The sequence below is a fragment of the Phocoena sinus genome, chromosome 13, assembly GCF_008692025.1.
Source record: "Phocoena sinus isolate mPhoSin1 chromosome 13, mPhoSin1.pri, whole genome shotgun sequence".
NCBI lineage: Eukaryota > Metazoa > Chordata > Mammalia > Artiodactyla > Phocoenidae > Phocoena > Phocoena sinus.
In genome coordinates, this window is record NC_045775.1 from 81059784 (window position 1) to 81081273 (window position 21490).

Consider the following 21490-nt stretch of genomic DNA (forward strand, 5'->3'; position numbering starts at 1 on the left):
GGTAGCAGTCATCAGCAGATGACATACACTTGAGTTTTTCTTAGACAGGTGGTACCCAAATGAAGGTGCCCCCAAGGGATGTCCTTGGAAAGAGGGGCCATGGGGGAAAGGTGACCTAGTAGCATCTTTTCCAAAGAAAGGGGAGACAGTTGTCCCATCCCTGGCTGTGAGAGCACAGCAAGAGATGTGCCACCTTAGTTGAAAGCCCTGGAACCACTTCTCCAGGTCTGAAAGGTGAGACTGGCCCCACTGCCTCCTTGGCCAGGGTTCCAGCAGCTCAAGGTACTGCCCTCCCTGCCCTGAGGGCCCATGGGGATGATCCCCAACCAGGCTTCACCCCCCCCCCACAGCTTTCACCAGAAGCTCCAGCCTTTCAAATCCCTGGGACCCTTACCCCAGACCACCCTGTATGACCCAGCCTCCCCGCCTCCCCAGACCCTTGAGTCGTGCCCTGTGTGATGTAAGTCAATCATTCTCCCTCCCTCCATCACACCTCTCCTGACAAAACCCCAACCCTGGTCAAACCTAAATCATCCACCCTGCCTTTGACCAAGCAGCTGCTTTTTCCAGAGTAAAACACGCACTGCATCGACTGGCCTCGCTTTAAATTCACGACCGCAAATCTCTAGACTTCCCTAGTGGGCTCACTTACCCATGCTTCACAATCGGCATCCCCCTCCTGCCCACCCCCTACCCGTACGCTGTAACTTTGCTTTGTACTTAAGAGAAAATGGAAGCCATCTGGCAGACACCCATCCCCCAAGCACACCTGTATCCGAGTTGCATCTCCACTCTTAGGGCAAGTCCTTGGCATATGCCCTGGACCCCAACCCCTCTCATGTCCCCCAGGACTCTGCTCCTTCAATTACCCCCTCACCAGCTATCACTCCCCCACTCTAAGGGCCAGCTCCCTCCTTAAGAAGCCCTCCATGCCCCCCTGCAGCCTGGTCATTGTCTCTAATCCCTCACATTCTCCCCTTCACCCTTGTAGGGCGTCTGCACCCCACCTTCCACTGAATCTCCTCCTGGTGGGTCATTTGTGACTCCACGCCAAGTGCCAGGCTCATTCTGAGTCCTGTTCTTAACTGTTTTTCAGCAGCATTTTATACGATGGACCCTTCCTAGGGGACACTCTGCTCCCTCCTCACAGGCCACTTCTCAGTTTCCTTTCCTTCTCCCAAATCCGAAATCAGTGATTCTCACAGAGTGACTTTTGCCCCTTCCTAGGGACATTTGGCAACGTCCGCAGACATTTTTGACTTTAACCACAGGAGGAAGGGGGTTGCTACTGGCATCTCGCGGGTAAAGGCCAAAGATGCTACCAAACATCGTACAAGGTCCAGGACACCGCCCCACACACTCCCTGACCCACCCATTTGACATCTAGTAGCCTCAGACTTCACACACCCATTTCCCCTGAACCAGGTCTCTCCTCTCAGTTCTCACTGCTGAGATGCCCTCAGCCCCTATATCCAACCGCAAGTGCGCTTGCCTCAACCTCCAAAACATACTCCCAAAGCACCCACTTCTGCCCCTTTCCATGACCCCACCACCTTCACCTGCACAACTGCAGTGGCTACCAGCTGTTCTTCCCGATTCCAATTCGTTTTCCAGGGAGTATCCGGCATGACTTTTTAAATTTTAAATCAGATCTTGTCACACCCTTCCTTAGAACCTTCCAGCAGCTGCTCCCTGTTGCTCGTGAAATAAAACCATCGCTTTCTGGCTGACCAGGCCTTGCCTGTCTCCCCCCGTCCACGCACACACATCCCATTCGCACCGGCCTGACACACCTTGCTTCTCCCTGCCTCAGGGCCTCTGCACTGGCTGCTCTTTCCCTGGATGTTCCCAGGGTAGCAATGAAATGCCAACAGCCTATAGAAATGTTCGCCCTCTGCCATCACTTATGAATCCCAGATGCTTTATTTGCCTGTTTACTGTCCATCCCTCTCCCTGTCACTGAATAAACTGGGAATAGAAAACATGCCTTGTTTCCCAAGTTATTCCCAGTGCCTATAACAGAGCCTGCCTGGCACCTAAATTCAATAGATGTGTGTTGGGGCTTCCCTGGTGGCGCAGTGGTTGAGAGTCCGCCTGCCGATGCAGGGGACACGGGTTCGTGCCCCGGTCCGGGAGGATCCCACATGCCGCGGAGCGGCTGGGCCCGTGAGCCATGGCCGCTGAGCCTGCGCGTCTGGAGCCTGTGCTCCGCAGCGGGAGAGGCCACAACGGTGAGAGGCCCGCGTATCGCAAAAAACACAAAACAAAAACAATAGATGTGTGTTGGATGAGTGAATAAATCGATGAGCGAGCCCACATTGCTGTGTGGTTGGGGATTGGAGAATAGGCTGTAGGCTCTGGGAGGTGGCGGCTATCCACCGGACTCTGGTTGACACCCCAGGGCCCCATACATATCACACCCTCCGTGCTGGGGCTCCAGGGGCTGGACCATCCCAGGAAGGATGGGGCTCATGGAACAGGCCTGGGCCCAGAGCTGGCCTGGGGCCTGGGCTCTGTAGTGATAGTCAAGGAGAGGACAAGGACAGCTTTGTCCCTGATCACCCGCAAAGAAAGAGTAAGCAGTCTTCCCCATGAGCCAATAGGATCAGCCAGCCCCACCTCCCTCTCTGGAGAACCCAGAGTCCAAGATCAAAAGCCGCATCTTAACGGAGGCAGCCTCTGAGCTGGGAGGGCCTCACAGCACACAAAGCACATCACCTTCTCTGACCCAGCGTGGCCACCGAGAAACCCCAGCTGGGTATCAGAGGCCTGGCTTGGCTATTCAGAGACCCACAGGTCGTGATACAGCCACACTTATTTCTGATAAATGGATATGTGTACTGTGTCTATCCTAGGGTTGGCCCAAAGTCTTTGCTTGGGAATCTCCCAGGGGAGCTGTCACCCTGCTGTGGCCAGAGCCTCTGCTCCCCTACTCTAAACTCTGATACCCCACGTCCCACGTTTGGGCACAAGACTTGGGAGAGCACCCCCAACCGTGATCCTTCCCTGACACTAACACATGAGATCAGGCCCACATTCAGTCTCAGAAAATCCTTGACTCGAGACTGAAACCCAAGATAGACTGAGGACAGGGGCTCCAGGCCCCCCGACACAGTGAAGAGGTTGGCAGAGGGCACGCCGCAGCCCTTCACGGCTGCACAGCCCTGTTCCCTTGGGCACAACCATTTGCCTCCCTGAGTCTCTTCCCTCCTCTGGAATATGGGTCTCACCACCTGAGGGTCCCAGGGCAATCGGGTATGAGGTAGTCAGAACAGTCAGCACCAGACTCCTGGAGCAAGTTCCCAACTTTATTTCTACCTTTTCCCAAGACACCTGAGGGACCTGGTCCCACTGGGACGGGCACGGGCTCCTGCTTCCCTTCTACCCCAGGCGGGCCCCGAGAACAGCACCACTGGGGGGCCCCCAGCTTGTCACTGGCATCCCTGGAGACTCTTTGCCCCGAGAACAGCCCTCACGGGGGAGGCCAGGAGCTGATGAGTGGGCTTTGCTGAAGACAGACCAGCAGGGGGACCCTACAGCCCCTTCCCACCTTCCGGGGCCTCCTCGGGCCAAGTCCCCGGGAGGGGCAGGCGGGTGTCGGACAGAGACCAGGTTCCTGGAGACAGCAACGCGGGGTGACAGCAGCTTTGAGCCCTGACTTCAGGGTCCTCGGGTTCTGGCCGTTTCCCACGTGCAGTCCTGGAGGGCCGCCACCTCTTCGTCTCCCTGGGCGGCAGGGGAGGAAGTTGGGCTCTGAAAGCCTCCTGGAGAGCAGGGCTGGAGGCTGTGGCTGCAGAGCCACATCCCCAGCACTCAGACATCAGGGAGCAAGGCTGCTCCCAGGGTCCCAGCCACTGGGTGCCCCTGCCCCAAGGCTGACCCGAGGGAGAGGGAGAGGTAGAGGTACCCTTAGCCCATACTGGGGGGCTGGCCCTCAACTACAAGAGGGCTCCCAGAGGCCTTCAGGGAGGACCACCCCTCCAGATCCCTGTCCCTAGAGCCCTGAAGAGGTCATCTCCCATTCCCAGACGCCCCCAGGGCTGGGGCAGGAGACGGCAGCAGGCAGAGTCAGAAATCCCCCGGCAGGCCTGCCTTCCCCCGACAGATCTAGAGGGTCCCTCTGTCCCCAGGAGCTCTTGGGGGAACATGACAGGCAAGCAAGGGGCAGAGGGAGAGGCCTGGGCCTTAGACAGGGTAGCCAGAGGGGCTGGAAGACAGGGGTGCTGCCTAGAGGGGCCAAGGGTTGTACAACCTGGCCACCCTGAGCATAGAATGCCCTTCCCGCTTGGGGGCAGAAGCCACAGGCTTGACCTCTGGGTGTCCTTATGAAGCGTTTTCTGGGGGCACGGGCTCCTGGCAGAGCAGGGTTCTCCAAAATAGCCTAGACGACTGCTGGCTGGTCTTCTGCTTCTAGAGATGGGTCTGGGGGTACAGCGGGCACTTGGGCCTGCCAGGACTGCTCCAGGGCAATGCCAGGAACCACTGCTCCAGGCCTTGACCTTAGGGAAGAAGCTAGGGGCTGGGGGGGCCTTGCAGAGGCCTCCACACCAGAACTCCTCAGGGCTGGGGGCTTCCACACACGTGGGCTCTCTTCAGCCCCGAAACCCTCGGGGCCAGGGCTCCTGGATTCTGCCAACAGTGCCTTTAGGAGCTGCTGCAGGTACGGTCTAGACGTGGGAGTGGGGCTCCTACCATCGCTGTGGGTCTGGAGCCCTAGAGGAGGAAAGATAGGTTACGTCCCAGAATCACAGAGGGACAGTGTATGGCAGCTGCGAGAGCCAGAGCCCCCTTCAGCCTCATTCACAGTGACCTAGAACTCAGCTCACGGGATGCGATGACCCGCCACGCTCCTGCTATGCTACTGCCTAATGCCTTCGAGACCCTAACTCCCAACTCCCCCTTAGAGACAAGGACCACAGAGCCATCCCATTCCCTCCCTGCTTGGTCCCAGAGGTCACCAGCAGAAGGTCAGGCCACTGGGATCTTCCATGACCTCCCACCCACACCCCCGGCTGCTCTGATGGTCAAACCCCAGATCTAGCATTGCAGCCCTTCACCCAGACCACCCGGGGCTGCTCTGTACAGGGCAACACCTCACCTCTCACCCATATCCGAGGCCTATTCCAGAACTTTTCCTACACTTGCAGCTATGCCCAAACCCAGGGCGTCAGCAGGACACACGTGAGCATGACCAGGCCCGTGTGCTCAGTGGGGTGGGTGTTGCTGGCCCTTCACTGCCCCTCCCGGACCACAGCTGGTTGCCACCAGCTGCTTTGTAAGACTCTTCATTTCAGGCCCAAGTTATCCGGCCATCGGCCCCAGCCCCCCTTCAGCACCACCCTCATCCCTGTCACTCCTGCCCACCCACCAAAGGCTTCCCGATGAGCCATACCTTCCATGCAAGGACACTGACCAATCTGAGCTGACATGCTTCAACCAGTGACTTCACAGCCCAGTCCCTGCCTGGACCTGCCAAGATCACACCCGCTAAAGTCACGGGTCCCGGCTGCCCACCCTCTGACGGCCGCCTCCTTTACTTCCAGCCCACTCGCTTCACTATCACGATCCTTCAGCCCCGCTGAGCCCCCAAACCCCTTCTTCTTGCCCCACAGCCTCCTTACTTCCAAACCCCTCTCCTCACCTGGCATGGGTTCCACAGCCCTCGGTGCAGCCCCTCCCTTGGAGACATCCCCAGGCACCTCCCCCTCTGTCAGAACTGCCCACAACACCCCAGTCCTAGAGGACCAGGTGACTAACCTACACCACGCCTCCGCCAGCAGCCCAGCACCACCCGTGGCCCGGCCATGTGTCTCTCACGGGTTTCCTCTCCTGCTCTCCAGTCAGCAGCTTCACACCTTTTCCTTCGCATCCATCCTCTTCTCCCCAGCCTCTCGGCTGGAAACCTCACCTCACTCTTTATGCCGCCAAAGCCTGGGACGGAGCCCCTTACCTGCACATCAGGATCTGCACGTGAACTCGGATCTGTTCCCATCTTCTTCCTTCCATTAGGTCCAAGGAAGTTCCCCAGCTCCCAATGAGAGCAACTCCTCCCTGAATGTTCTAGATATTTTTCTTCCCCACCCCAATCCATTCCCCCTTCTCCACTGGGTCATTATTTCAGTATCCAAACTTGCTGTGTGTCCACCATCTTGATAAACTTTCCATTGACCCATGACCCCTTCTAGCCACCTCTCAGTTCTGTTCCTCATGTTAGTCAAGCCTCAAATAGTTACCCACAAAGCTCTTGCCACGTCTCCTTTTATTTTTAAAAAGGTATGTAATATTTGGGATTATATGTAGGAAAGAATAGTCTACGAAATGGTGCTGGAACTAGATAGTCACATGCAAAATACATAGGATTAAATCTACATGACCTCGAGTTAGGCAAGTCCTTAGATATGACACCAAAAATACAGTGATAAAAGAATAGATGAGTTGGACTTCACATCAAAATTTTAAACGTCTATGTTCAAAGGACACCATCTAGAAAGTTAAACTGTAACATGTGAGGAAATATTTCCAAATGATATATCTGATAAGGAACATGTATCTGGAATATATAAAGAATTCCTACAACTCACCAGTAAAAGACAACCCAACTGAAAAACGGGAAAAAGACTTGAACATTTTTCCAAAAATATACAGATGACCGATAAGCACATAAAGAGATGTTCAAAGTCATTAGGGAAATGCAAATCAAAGCTACAATGAGGGACTTCCTTGGTGGTCCAGTGGTTAAGACTGTGCTCCCAATGCAAGTGGCCCAGATTCGATCCCTGGTCAGGGAACTAGATCCCGCATGCCACAACTAAGAGCCCGCACACCGCAAATAAAAAGAGCCCACACACAGCAGCGAAGATCCCCCATGCTGCAACGAACACCTAGCACAGCCAAATAAATAAATAAATATAAAAAAAAAAAACTACAATGAGATACCACTTCACACCCACTTGCGGTGGTTATAATCAGAAGAATAAGTGTTGACATGGGCTTGCAGAAAGTGGAACCTTCATACATTGCCAGTAGAAATGAAAAATAGTGCAGCCAATTTGGAAAACAATTTAGCAGTTAAATATGGAGTCACCAAAGGACCCAGAAATTCCACTCCTAAGTATATATCCAAAGGAAAAGAAAATATATGCCCGGGGCTTCCCTGTTGCGCAGTGGTTTAGAATCTGCCTGCTAATGCAGGGGACACGGGTTCGAGCCCTGGCCTGGGAGGATCCCACATGCCGTGGAGCAACTAGGCCTGTGAGCCACAACTACTGAGCCTGCGCGTCTGGAGCCTGTGCTCCGCAGCACGAGAGGCCGCGACAGTGAGAGGCTCCTGCACCACGATGAAGAGTGGCCCCCGCTTGCCACAACTAGAGAAAGCCTTCGCACAGAAACCAAGACCCAACGTAGCAAAAATAAATAAATTAATAAACTCCTACCCCCAACATCTAAAAAATATATATATATGTCCACATAAAATCTGACACATGAATGTTCACAGTACCATTATTCATAATAGCCTAAAAGTAGAAATAACCCAAAGATCCTTTGATAAATGGATAAACAAAATGTGGTATATCATTCAACAACAAAAATGAAGTATAGTTGACCCTTGAACAACACAGTTGTGAACTGCATGGGTCCACTTATACGTGAATTTTTTTTTTCCAGTAAAATATTCACAGTACTACACGATACATGGTTGGTGTATCCAAGGATGCGGAGGACTGACTGTAAAGTTATAGGCAGATCTGACTGCACGGAGGGTCAGCACCCCTAATTCACGTTGATCAAGGGTCAACTGTACTGATACACACGGTAACATGGACGAACCTTGAAAACACGATGCTAAGTGAAGAAGCCAGTCACAAAAGATCACATACTGTATGATTCCATTTATATGAAATGTCCAGAGTAGGCAAAACTATAGAAACAGAATGTAGATTAGTGATTGCCTATGGCTGGAGTTGGGGGCACACACATGCAACAAGACCTAGGAGTAGGGTCATGGGGTGTATACACTTCAGCTTCATAAGATATCAGATTGTTTCCCAAAGTGGTTGTAGCAATTTACACTCCTATAGCAGAGTACGAATGTTATCACTGCTTCATATTCTTCTTAGTATTTGGTCGTATCTGACATTTAAATTTCTACCAATTTAGGGGGTATAAAAAGGTACTGTGGTCTTTATTTGCATTTCCCCAATTATTAATGATGTTGAATATCTTGGGTTTCCCAATTCGGTTTCTTCTGTGAATTGCTTGTTAAGTCTCTCGCCTTTTCTACTTTGTGGGGTTTCTTCTTACTAAGTTCTAAAAGTTTTTTTAATATACTTTGAGTACAATTAGTTACAATAATTCTCTTCTGATCTGTAACTTGTATTTTCACTTTTATGTCTTTTAATAAATAGTATTTATTATGATCAATGTAGTTGGATTTTTTAATTTTTCCAGCTTTGTCTCATGTTGCCTGTCTTATTTTTAAAGAGTCCTTACCTATTCCAAGGTCATGAAGACATTTTACTATATTTTCTTCTGAAAAGTTTTAGAGTTTTTTTTGGTTTACATGGAAGTCTTGTATACAACTAGAATTTCTGTGCATGATGAATTAGAAATTCATTTTTTTAAGTGAATAACTAGGGACTTCCCTGGTGGTGCAGTGGTTAAGAATCTGGCTGCCAATGCAGGGGACATGGGTTCGAGCCCTGGTCCGGGAAGATCCCACATGCGTTGGAGCAACTAAGCCCGTGCACCACAACTACTGAGCCTGTGCGCCACAACTACTGAGGCTGCACTCTACAGCCCATGAGCCACAACTACTGAGCCCGTGTGCCACAACTACTGAGCCTGCACTCTAGAGTCCACAAGCCACGACTACTGAAGCCCACGCACCTAGAGCCCATGCTCTGCAACAAGAGAAGCCACTGCAATGAGAAGCCGGCGCACCGCAACAAAGAGTAGCCCCTGCTCGCCACAACTAGAGAAAGCCCATGCACAGCAACAAAGACCCAACACAGCCAAAAATAAATAAATAAAATAAATTTTTAAAAAATAATAAAAAAATAAAATGGATAACTAGTTGTCTTTAGAGCTATTTAATGGCTACCCTATTCTTTCCCTAGTGATCAATGCCCTTTTATCAAGTGTCCACTTCTGAGGAGGATTCATTTCTGAACTCTCCATTCTGTTTCAGTGGGCAATTATCTACCCTTGTACCAATGCTACACGTTTATATAAAGGTATTTTATATACATTCTGTGTACATATATGAATATATGCATTTATACATTTATATGCTATATATATATATATATATATAAAGACATTTTATAATCTACGTAACTTCATGTCTGCTAGGGCAGTCCCTCCACTTTTATGTCTTCAGGAGTGTCTGGGCTATTATTGGCCTTTTGCATTTTTAATACAGATTTTAGACTCACTTGTCAAGATCTCCAAACTTATTGGGATTTTCAGCGGGAATTTATTGAGTCTGTAGATCAGTAGAGAATTACATTTTTCTATTGTCTTCCTTTTAATATGATACATCTCTGTATTTACTTAAGTATTCTTTAACGATTGTAATAAGGTTTTTTTTCCATAAAGTTTTATATAGCTTCTGTCAGATTTACTCCTTAGAACTTTATCTTCACTATTATAATGGTATCTTTAAGAATTCTGTTTCCTAACTATTGAAATACAGAAATAAAACTGATTTCTATATATTGATTATATTTACTTTTTAAAATTCTTATTAGTTCTAGTAATTTGTTTATAGATTGCTACTTTCAATGTAGTCATCTATGAATAGTGGCAATTTTTGCTTCCTTCCCAAACCTCAGACTTTTAATTTTGTCGTACCACAATGGCTAAGACTTTCACTACATTGTTGAAGAGATGGGACAATAATGGAAAAACTTGTCTTGGTCCCAATTTTAATGTTTTGACATTAAAAATGAGTTTTGCTCTGGGTTTTTGGTAGGTACGTTAAACTTTAAAAAGTGACCTCTATTCCTATATCTAACAGTTTTATAATCACCAGTGAGGGTTAATTTTTTCACGTGCGTTTTCTGCATCTCCTGCAGTGAGGCCCTGGTGATCTCCCCGTGCTCACCTCTACAGCCTCACCTCCTAGCACCCGACCCTCGCTCACACCACCTCAACACAGGAGCCTCCTTTGGCTCCCCAAATCACTCTGTCCCCTGTCACTCACCTTTTGCACGGGGATCACGGCCAAGCGGGCTGCAATCATAAAACTTGAGGACCCGTGCGATGTCAGAGGCGCTCAGGTTCCAGCGCTGGCCAATTTGGACACTGGGGGCCCAGAGCGGCGTGATGGTGGGCATCCCGCGCCGGCTGAAGGCGAGCCTGAAACCCAAGCAGGCAGGGGCCTGAGTCCAGACCACGGCAGGAGCTGGCATGGCAGCGCAGAGGGAAGGAAGCAAGGAAAGGGGGTCCTCACCTCCCATAGTGCATCACTGACGAGTAGTCATAGGGCACCAACATGTTGCTGCTCCGAGATTTGATGAAGTTCATCTCAAAGCCTGAAAAAATACTTGGCGATGTGGGAAGAGGGCCAGGGGAGGAAGGGTAGGTGATAGGGGCTTTCTGGAAATGTACAACCTACCTGAGCCTAGGGGTCCAAAACTACAGCCAGATGTGCATCTCCCCACCCCCGCCACTGATCCCTGATCCCTGTCTCCTCCGTGCCCTGGGAGGGTTCCAGACCTGCACCAGCTGATGTGCAAGCACAGGGACCTGGTGGTGGCCCGCCATCGCCCCCTAAGACTTCTCTCCACCTTTCTCCTCCTCTCAAGCTCACCCTGTATGAGACTATCTTTATACGACCTGCAGCTTCCACGAAGACACACGCTGCTAAGAGTGTCTCGGACGCCCCCTACCGGCGAGATAAAGTGCCTACTCCCCTCCCCAGCCTTAGAGGCCGGGCCCTTGAGCCCATCGTGTGCGGTGGGGATAGCCCGTTCCCAGAAGCAAAGCCACCTGCTCTCCCTGCCTCGGGCCAACAGCACCCGCCCCCTACCCCCTACCCCCACCCCCGGGTGTGGAGTCCAGCCCTTTGCCATCGGCCAGAGCACCTGCTTCTCCCTGGCACTTGGCTCCTCCAGGCCTGGGAGGGGCTAGGTTCCCTCGGTCAAGTCCTGCCCTTCACAGTGAGCCTCTGAAAGAAGAGCTGCACCCTCCAAACCCCCCAGACCCAGCCAGCCACCTCCACACCCACCCATGGTCACCAGCAGCCTCCTTACCACTAAAATGGAATTCCAACCCCTTTATATCCCATCACCTGCCTGAAAATACCTGCCCAGTAGACTGCTTAGTTCCCACTCCAGCCCCTTCCTGAGTCCCCGCCTCTCCACCTCCAGTTAATTACTGTTATTAGTTTGCATATTTTAGCAGTTTGTTCTGTACATATTAACTAAGTAAAATGTATTCTCATTTTTGTCCATTCTTAGGCAAGTTTTTCCATTAGGGTAGCTGGTGTTTAACTTGTTTTATTGTTAAGAAACAAAAGCAAAACAGCTTTTCTAGTTTATTAGTGCTGTTTGTTTTCTAACTCATTAATTTCTGCTTTTACCTTCAGTAATTCCCTCCTGCTTTCATTTTTTTCTTAACTTGGATTGAAATGCCTAATTATTTATTTTTTTTTTTTTTGCGGTACGCGGGCCTCTCACTGCTGTGGCCTGTCTCGCTGCGGAGCACAGGCTCCAGACGCGCAGGCTCAGCGGCCATGGCTCACGGGCCCAGCCGCTCCGTGGCATGTGGGATCTTCCCGGACCGGGGCACGAACCCGTGTCCCCTGCATCATCAGGCGGACTCTCAACCACTGCGCCACCAGGGAAGCCCTGAAATGCCTAATTTGTTCTCTCTGTTTATTGATGTAAGTATTTGTCTACACGTTTTCCCCGTGCATTGCTTTAGCTGTGAACCATTGGTTCTAATGTGTTTTTATGTTTTAAGAATTCCTGCAATTTCTTTTACTTCATAGCTAAAAGAAAGGTTTGTTGTTTTTTAAATTTTAATTTCCAGTTGGATAAAGTTTTTCATTTTATTATTAGTTTCTACTTTTTACATCATGATCAAACTGTTTGTATTAACTCAACTTTTTCAAATTTGAAGTTTTTATGGCTATCATAAGTTTTTACAAGAATTCCATAAAAATAAATAAATAAAAAATAAAATAAATAAAATTTAAAAAAAAAGAATTCCATGAGCACTTAAGCTTTTTTTTTTTTGGTGGCACCATGACCAGGGATTGAATCCGTGCCCCTGGAGTGGAAGCACAGGGTCCTAACCACTGGACCACCAAGGAAGTCCCTCCATGAGCACTTAAAAGGATTATAGTCTATTTTCAGGCTATGTTGTCACTGTCTTCTCCCCACTTACCTAGACTAATCTCTGATCTCAACCTCCAATCTCCGTCCCACTGAGAGGTTCTACCCATCTTCCCATCTCCTTCTTGGAGTGGAAGGGCATCCATGCATGCATCTTGGGCTCCACCTCTGACCATTTCACCTGGCTAACCCCACAGCAGCAGCAAAGGCGCTCACACCAGAAGCCTCCGCTTACAGGAAGCCTTCCAAATCTTCTGTTTCCATACCCCCAAACCCAAGTCATCACTTATCTCCTCTGCTCCCCTCCCTCACAAAGCGATTGTCTGGACTCCCCTCACCTCCTGCAGCAGGCTGTCCCCCTCTGCCAAAGGTCAGGGTCCCCGCACTGCTGGAGTCAGATCCCTGGTACCATACCCCGCACCCTGGCATTCAGTGCAGTGGCCCACTCCCCAGACCAGCCTCAGCTTTCCCACTGCCACCTTTCAGAGCCTGGTCTCCCTGTACTTTCTGTCCCAGGTGCCCATCGGCACCCGTCTCACACACACCAAGCCGCACAGGACTGCCCTGCGCCTCTTGCGTCTGACACTTGGCCCACTACCTCCAGGACTTCCGTCTCGGCTCAGCGCCCTGGCTGGAACACAGTCCCTGCCCTGACTCCACACAGCAGTTTCCAGAGCATGAGGGGCTGCTAGCTGAGTATGAGTGAGCGAGATTCCTAAGACCATCAGCTCCATCCTCAGGTAACTGCCGGTGTCCGTGAAGAGAAACGAGGCACACAGCAAATTTCTGCCCTAGCTCAGGGTAACTGTGGGTGGCAGTGAAGGCTCAGGGCCCAGAGCTGCAGCATCTGGACTATTCTCCAGGTCTCGGAGGCAAGCAGGAACCCCACCTTCCCCATGGGAGACAGGCAGGGAGTGGGGAAGATGGATGACCACTCCCAAATAGCCGGGCAACTCCTCAGGTCTGGACCGTGCCTCCTGCCACCTTCTCCCAGCAGGACTACCTCTCCCACCCCCCCACCCCCTAGTCCCCTGACCTAGCCTGGCCTTTCACAACCCAGCTCACCTGGGAGGATCTCGTTCCAGTTCACACGGATGTAGCGGTCCCGGTCGGCTCGCGAATGTTCGTGCCAGAAGCCCAGCACGTGCATGAGCTCGTGCAGGACGATGCCCGGGCCCCTCCGGAGACAGCTGGGCCCCAGGGACACCACCTGCATCCCTCCACTGCGCCCTATGCTCGAGAAGCACCTGCAGGGCCATGAGAGTGCTGGGTGGGCACCAGCCCAGAGAATCTGCAGACCCAGGACCCTCACCCCTCCTCCCAAGACCTGGGATAAGTGAGCACCAACAGCTAGTCCCCATCCTGGGCTTCAGTCCCGAGCCTGCTGGCCCTAAGTCCCCTGACTGCCTGGCCCTCTGCCAAGGGGGTGTACTGGAACCCCCTTTGCAGCCTGCACTGAGGAGTTGGTGGGAGTCAATACTAATGTGGATGACGGAAGCAGCTCATTACGTGAATGTCCCCATGTGGGGAGCCCCAAGTCAAAGCTCTCACCCACATTCTCTTAGGCCCCTAGCAAGCTAGGAATGCAGTATTGCCATCAACCCCATTGCAGAGAGAAGGCAGAAGGGACTCAGAAGTTAAGGGACATTCCAGAGTCACCTGGTTCCTGCACTGCGGAACCCAGATCTGAGGTCAGGTCTGTCTCATGAAACCTGCACTCAGTCCCCAGGCCACAAAATCTCCCCAGAGATGGAGTTGAGGGCTCTTTAAAGGAGAGTCGAGCACCTCCTTGCCCACGTCTCCTCCACCTCCTGCCCTGAGTATCTGTAGGTCCAGCTCGCACTGGGCAAACCACTCAGATGGGCAGGGGTACTCTGGACCCGGGACAGAGGCCCAGACACAGGTCTTTGACCACAGCTTTGTTAATTCCAGGCTGAACTGAAGACAGCTGTGGCTCTCACCCCGTACCTGCACGAGTACACACACTTGCACACATACCCGGAAGCACTTACCCAGACATGGGGACGATGGAGATGAAGTCCCTCTGGCCCTCGTAGGCAACAAACCTGACGCACGTGAAGCGCTCAAACTCAGCAAACGCCTCCAGGATGACTTGGCGGCTGGGCTTATCTGAAAAGGAGACACCCTGGCTGATGCCCCAGCCCAGCCCCTAGAGCCCTTGCAGCGCCTTGGAAGTCTGCACTTGGGGAGGGAACCAAGCTTCAGATCACTCCCCCAAAACGGAATGTCTAGAAAGGGCAGTGCGATGGTGTGGGGAGAAGAAAGCAGGGTTCCAGACAGACCCTGGCTGTGTGACCTGGGGCAGATAACTGTCCTCTGGACCATTTGGTCTTGAAATGGATCAGACAGTCCCTAGATGTACCTTTCCCATCAGCTCCTCCAGGGTTTTAGCCTCCCAGCTCAGGGGCCAGCAGGGATAGAAGGGCTTCTGGTAGAAGGGCTACTTGGGTGGTAGCGGTAGAAGGGGCGCAGAGATACAGGGGAAGAGGGAACAAAAACCCAGAGAGGAGCCTGGGCTGCATTGGGAATGAGGGGCTGGCTCACTCACCATACTTGCTGGAGAGCAGGAAGGGGACCTCCACTACGCCACCGTTCTTGGGCCACTTGTTTTTGGTCGCTGAGAACAGCTGGAAAGGGCTCTGAGGAGAGAGGGCGGCTCAGGGACCCCGGTCAGCCAAGCTTCCCGCCCCCAAGGGTGCCACACCTCCAGCCATGGGAGCCCTAAAGATGTGAGCCGCAGACCCCCCGGGTACATGAGCATAGCTGGTCATTAGAAATGGGATAGAAGCTGGGACGTCAGCGGGCCAGCTCCGTGAGTTATGACACACAGCACAACCCTTTCTTCTACATAACAGAACTTAACAACTTATTCTATCAAGAAGAGAAACAAGACAAAATGAAGAGGCTGGCTAGGAATCCCAGCACCCCAGGGGGCCTAGTTCAGAGGGGCTCAGCTCCACCAGCAGCGCCCCCCCACCCCGCCACTCCTTCCTGGAGCACAGCAGTCCACAGAACTCCTCTGAACGTGCAGGTGGGAAGATGGGGACACAGCCCTCCTCGGGCTGATTCTAAGGCAACACCCATGGCCTTAGCAACTTTCTTTATTCTTCTGCCAACTCTGAAGCCTGGGCTTCAGAGCACCCCAGCACGTCCTGCCCCACTGGTACCAAAGGCTTTACTGGATTCTGCTTTTACCCCCGGCACTCACTGGGTGACTGGGAACAGGGGCCTCGCCTGGCCCCGGGGGTTCCTGCCCTGCCCCAGGCTGGCCTTCAGTCTTCGGCCCAGCCTTATGCTGTGCCATCAGTGGACAGCCTCAGGCCAGGAGCACAGTCTAGCTCCCACCAGGCCACTGTCCTATTCAGGAACCTTCTGCCCACCCTCGCCCCAATTTAGGCAAGTGTCTCCTAAAAGATGGCAATGCAAGTCGCCCCTATTCCCATCCAGGCTTCTCCCTTTCTGAGCCTGCCCCCACCCCTGGGCAGGATGGTTCCTGTGTTACTTCTTGTTCCGTCGTCCCGAGACCATTGCTCCCACCACCGATGTTCCCCACAAACACCTCCCTATAGCCCCACCGGCCACTCTGCCAACCTGTGCTTACCTCTTCCTTTGTCCCGATACTCCCTGGGCACCTCGCCCGGGTAGGGTAGCAAGCTGGGTCTTGAAAGTCCAAACCCCCTCCTTCAGGAAGCCCTCTCAGGCTGACTGCTGCCACCACTCCAGAGCTCACCCTCCCTCAGGCTGGCTTATTCCTAGCAGAACATTCGCTCTGACTTTGGCAAGAAGAGCTATGAGCAGCAACGGTGGATCCCTCACACGTCACCCCCCCATGACGCCAAGGGGTGGACTCAAAGGTCTCTGACACTACCTGTGAGGCTATTTACACCCACGTGTGTGTGCGCATGCTCACACGCACCGGCCGGAGGATGTCGCCCTCGAGGAGGAAGCTGCTCTCCGGGGTTTCCTCTGGGATGAGCCCTGGGAAGGAAGGGAGGGGCGTGTGTGGGTCCATGCCCTCCACAGCACAGACTTGAGGACCGGCGCAGGAGAGACCCTGGCTGCCAGGCCAGGCAACCCCAGCGTCCATCCTCCTTCGGGCTCTGAGGCTGTCACACAGGCAAGTGACCTCAGGCAGGTCACACAGCCCGAGTCCCAGTCTACCAACGTGTGCAATGCTTCTCAGCCCGATCTCACCCTTCCCCTGCTCAGAAGGTGCACGTCTCCTGAGATCCACACAAGCCAGGTCTAGGGACTTCCCTGGCAGTCCAGTGGTCAGGACTTCACGCTTCCACTGCAGGGGGCACGGGTTTGCTCCCTGGTCAGGGAACTAAGATCCCGCATGTGAGCCCATGGCGTGGCCAAAAAAAAAAAAAAAAAAAAATCCAGTCCCAGCTCCTGCGTCTGAGGCCCTCTGCTCTCAGGAAGATGCCATTTCTTCCAGCTGTCTTCATCCTCTGCTCCAGCCCAAGCCACACTCCTCAGAACACGCCCTGGGCTCTCCCAGCCCACCTCACCCCCTACCCATCGGTGTGATACTCAGGACCCTTAGAGTGGCAAGTGACAGAAACGCCAGCCTGCACCACCATAGGACGGTGGGTACTGGCTCCTGCCCTCCCCTTCCCCCCTCCCCCCCCTCCCCCTCCCCCCAGCCTCGTTTTCTGCCACAGCTGGCAGCCCTCTCCACAGCCTCTTTACTAGGATATCAGCCCCAGCAGGAACCTTAGAAGAGTGCCTGGCATCCTGGAGGTTGGGTTCCCTAGAAGCAGAGCCTGAGCCAGGGAGCCATCTGCAGGTGATTGATGGTGGAAGCAGGGAGAGGTGAAGAGCGCTGGGGAAGAGCCCCAGCCGGACCCCATAGGAGCTCTGGACCCCAAGTGGCACTACAGACTTATCCCACCTGGAGGCATGGGGCCAGACCCACGTCCTGTATGAGTCGCTGTGGCTGGGCCGCCCGGGGCAGGGCAGGGCATAGCTTCCCAGGTATCCCTGGCCGAGGGTCTCCAGCTGCGAGGCCTTAGCAGTCAACATTCCCAGCAGCTGGGGAGGGCGTGAGCCTCCCGGTCAAGGGCTTTATGGCCGGTACTACACTAGGCTCACAGGTCGTTGGGCCACCAGCAGCCCTAGCAGAGAGAATCCTCCACAGCAGCTGGAGAGCAATGCCAAGGAGGCCTCAGATTGGTCTGGAGATGGCCAGAACCAGCCACAGTGACCTAAAGGTGGTGAACGGCCCTGCTCAAGCTTTTCACAGAGGAAGGGGAGGCGCAGACCACATGCGGCAGATTCCCATCCCCTACCCCTTACCCCCCAACCCCGTTCTGAGCTCCAGTCTCTATTTCTACTAGCTTTGTCCCAGGTTATCTGTATGTTCTCATTCTTCAGCTGAAATCCCCAGGCAGGGAGGCCAGAGACTCACGCTTCCCGGTCTTTGGACCTCCCCCACCAGCGCCTCACACCTGCAGGTCATCCTGAACCAGTTGGCTGACCTGTTTCCAAACAGCCACTAATGACTCTATTCAACACCAGACCTGGCCTGATAGAAGTACGGGGCTCTCCATTTTTTTTTATAAACCTCTTGTTTTCCCCCTTCTTAATAAAAGTAACAACCCAGTAGAGAAGATGCAGAAAAATAGACTTAAGAAGTTGCCCGTGAAGGTGGTGGTGGGATAAATTGGGAGACTGGGATTGACATATACACACCAGTATGTATAAAATAGATAACTAATAAGAACCTGCTGTATAAAAAATAAAATTAAAAAAAAAAAAAGAATTTGCCCGTGGAACCATTACTCTCCAAGACCCACTAAGAAAGCTGGCACGCTTCCTCGCTGGCACGCTTCCTCGCTGGCACGCTTCCTCGCTGGCCACATGGACAACTTCATACCCCAAACCCCAAGAGAAGACACAGTGCCCTCACCTTGGTTAATTGCAGGGATGTCCTTATCCCAAGACGTCTGGGTCCCCTCGGGGGTGAGGTCTTCTGAGAATCTGGTCCCACAGACTCCTGGGCAGCGAGAGGCCGAGGGCACTCCTAGGATGAAACCTGGCCCAGACACACAGCTACATATGCACGATGGCCAGAGTGCCCCCAATGGTGACACAGGATGACAGGACATGGGGTGGGGTGGGAGTGGGGTGTCAGACGGCAAGACCCAGGCCCTTCACAAAGATAGGTCTCCAGGAGGGAGTCCTGGGAGCCTGCCTGGCCCCCCGTCAGCCCCACCTGCTGCTGAAGCCTGGACAACTTTGAGGAAGGAGCTCCCTTAGCGGGACTGAGACTGGACTTCAAAAGGCAGCCCCAGGCTCCAAGTGTCTGGGTGTGTATGAGGCAGGGGAGGCAGCAAGAGGGGGGAAGATGGGGACAGACCTCAGTCTCCAACGCTGACAGCTAGGTGTGGGCTAGCCTCAGACCCTGCCCCCTGCCCCCCTCGTCAGCCTAGGGGTCTGGAAATGGGCTCAGCCTGGGCAAGCCTGGCATGGCCAGCAGAGCACGAACGCCTGGAGCGTCACTCCTGCCCTCTCCTGCCAGGCAGGCCCTCTGCTCCCAGCGTCCTCCGGAGGTCCTCCCCGGCCCCCCAGGAGCTGGCTTCTAGGAACATCCCTGGAAGCCCATTCTCTGACCCATGCAGATCAATTCCCATGCCTTGCGGGCGCCAGCCACACCCTCTGGCTGCCCCCAGGACTCCGCAGGCTAGAACCAAAAAGACGGGGGCAGTAGGGCGAGGCAACCCACTTACCGGGCAAAGAGAGCAGAGCCAGCACCCATGGCCAGAGGCCTCCTATGCTCATGGTGCCGGAGATGGGCCTCTCTGGCCCCTCAGCTAGCAGGAGCACCAATTCCCACGAGATGAGGCAGCCTAATTACAAACTTATGGTCAACGGCCCCACCCCTTAAATAGCAGCTTTTCCAGCCCTCACCTGCAGCCCCTCCCAACCAACCCCACCTGCAGCCCCGCCCTCTGCTGCCTGCGCTTCCTCTCCCAGCCCAGGCCCTAGGCTTCTGGATCCTGGTCAGATCCTTCCCAGCTTGGCTGAAGTGGGCGAGAGGGTGGGGAGAAGCCACGCGCTAGGCACGCTGCGGGTGGGGGGGGGCTCCCACTTGGGGGTGTATCTCTTCTCAGGTCCCCTCCCACCACCAGGGGGCAGAGAAACGTCGCAGAAAAGTGAGAGACTGCAGTGCTGGATGGTACCTCATCCTCAAACCTGGGGACACCCCTTTCCTGCCCCTGCCCTGTGCTCAGATGTGGGGAAGACTACCTGAGACCCTGAGGCACCCCCAGTCTGACTGTGGAAGGAGGAAAAAACTCACTACGTTTTTATAAGCTTTTATTGTAGTATACACACAGAACAGTAAACAATCACAAGAACCGGGATCAGTGAAACCCACAAACTGACCACCAGGGACAACCAGCACCCCCAGAGAAGCCTGCCTTGTGGAAAAGTGGAACTTCTGGGTACCTAGACCCTCACATGGGTGCTACCCCTGTCACTCCCACAACAGCCTTACAAAATCAGCATTTTAGCCCCATTTCACAGGTGCAGGAATTAAAGCTCCTTACCCATATTCCCCCTCCTCTGTAGCCCTTGGCCTCTCAAAAGGCCCATCCTCGGAGCCTGGCCACCAAGGGCCCACCTGGATTTAAATCCTGGAGTTGAAGGATTTGGGGACACCCTCCCCACCAACATCCAGTGAAGGGAAATGACAGAGCTGAGGTCGCCCGGCGTCTTGCCCTGGCTGGAATCCACTGTTTCTCAAAAGGTAGGGGTCAGAACCATGGGGAGAACGTGATGAAGACAGGTGGCCCAGCTGCCCGGGCAGGGTGTTAACATTCGTAGGAATAAACAATCATAATCACCCTGCTCGGGTAGAGAAACAGATTCGTAGATAAGAAAGCCAGTTTGTCTTGAGGGCATTGTGCTCGGTGACATAAGCCAATCACAACCGGACAAGTGGTGTATGAGTCCATTTACATGGGGTATCTGGAGAAGTCAGATTCAGAGGCAGATGGTGGAGCAGTGATTGCCAGGAGCTGAAGGAGGGGGACATGGGGAGTTGTTGTCTAACGGGTACAGTTTCAATTCTGCGAAATGGAGAAGTTCTGGAGATCTGTTTCACGGTAATGTGAGTGAACACGCTTAACGCTATCGAAGTGCACACTTAAAAATGGTAAAGATGGTACATTTTGTTACATCTTTTTACCACAATTTTTAAAATTTTAATAAATAAATTTAAAAGGAAGGGAGGAAGGGAAAGAAACGCAGTTTGCTTGAAAGGCCAACTTAAAAACACGGAGAGGGGAGGCTGCAGTATGGTGGGGTGGAGACAGGATGCAATGAGGCAGGGGTGAGGGGCGATGGACAGCGGCCTCAGCCACCAGTCCTGTTTCGTGTGAGAAGTAGCTGGGGCGCCGGAAGGCTCCGATAACTCAGGGCCCCAGATGCCCCCCACCCTCCCCGAGCTGGGTGTGGGCCTTGTGGACAGGTCCAAACAGACCCACTCAAGGCCTGCAGAAGCCCTGATAACAACCCCTAGCTCTGCTCAGTCCCTGCCAGGGAGCACCTCACACACCCCCAGAGTAGAGGGAACGAGGCACAGCGGGCAGGCTTTGTCCCTCGTTCGGCCATTTAGAGTGGGCACCCACCCCTGCCAGACTTTGGGCACAGGGCCAAGCACACCACAGGCCCTGCCCTCACCAGCGTCCAGGCAACTACACACCTGAAAACCTTCACTTCTCGGACCTTCAGTAACTCACATTTCCTGGGCTAAGGCTTTACCTGGATTGACTGGAGCAACACTCAACACCACCCTAAGAGGTGGGAGCTAATGACAAAACCCCATTTTACAGACAAGGAAACTAAGACACAGAGAGGTAAAGCAAAACAGGCCCCCTAACTGTCAAACTACACTGCCCTACTCAGGTGTGCCCTGCCAGGCGCTCAGAACACCCGCAGCAACAGTCGTCATTCTGCAGGGGTGACGCCTGCACCGAGTTTGGAAGGACAAAATAGAGGTAGCCAGATGACACTCCGAGTGGCTGGGAGCATCAGAGTGGAGGCTGATGCAGGACCTGCCCACGCTGAGCTGTCCTCAAGGGCCTCAGCACCTCCTGCTCTCGGACAAATCACAGCAC

At 53.2% G+C, this 21490-nt stretch overlaps 1 protein-coding gene across 1 annotated transcript; it reads right to left on the reverse strand.

Moving 5' to 3' along the window:
* Window positions 1-4381: 4381 nt before the first annotated feature.
* Window positions 4382-19148, reverse strand: ASTL (astacin like metalloendopeptidase). Its single transcript, XM_032652267.1, has 9 exons — window positions 19097-19148; window positions 18277-18402; window positions 16279-16340; window positions 14911-15001; window positions 14354-14471; window positions 13407-13588; window positions 10454-10535; window positions 10205-10359; window positions 4382-4713 (listed from the first exon to the last, which is right to left on the reverse strand). Exons 1-9 carry the CDS (start codon window positions 19146-19148, stop codon window positions 4382-4384), a joined length of 1200 nt encoding a protein of 399 aa, XP_032508158.1.
* Window positions 19149-21490: the final 2342 nt, after the last annotated feature.

What these genes read in the sequence shown, in the direction of transcription:
- ASTL (XM_032652267.1), bottom strand. Translation starts at nt 19,148, where the DNA reads ATGAGCATAGGAGGCCTCTGGCCATGGGTGCTGGCTCTGCTCTCTTTG. An exon ending in GGCTCTGCTCTCTTTGCCCG is followed by an intron (nt 18,403 to 19,096) that starts GTAAGTGGGTTG and finishes TGTCTGGGCCAG; the next exon opens with GTTTCATCCTAGGAGTGCCC. An exon ending in TCAGTGATGCACTATGGGAG is followed by an intron (nt 10,360 to 10,453) that starts GTGAGGACCCCC and finishes CTTGGGTTTCAG; the next exon opens with GCTCGCCTTCAGCCGGCGCG.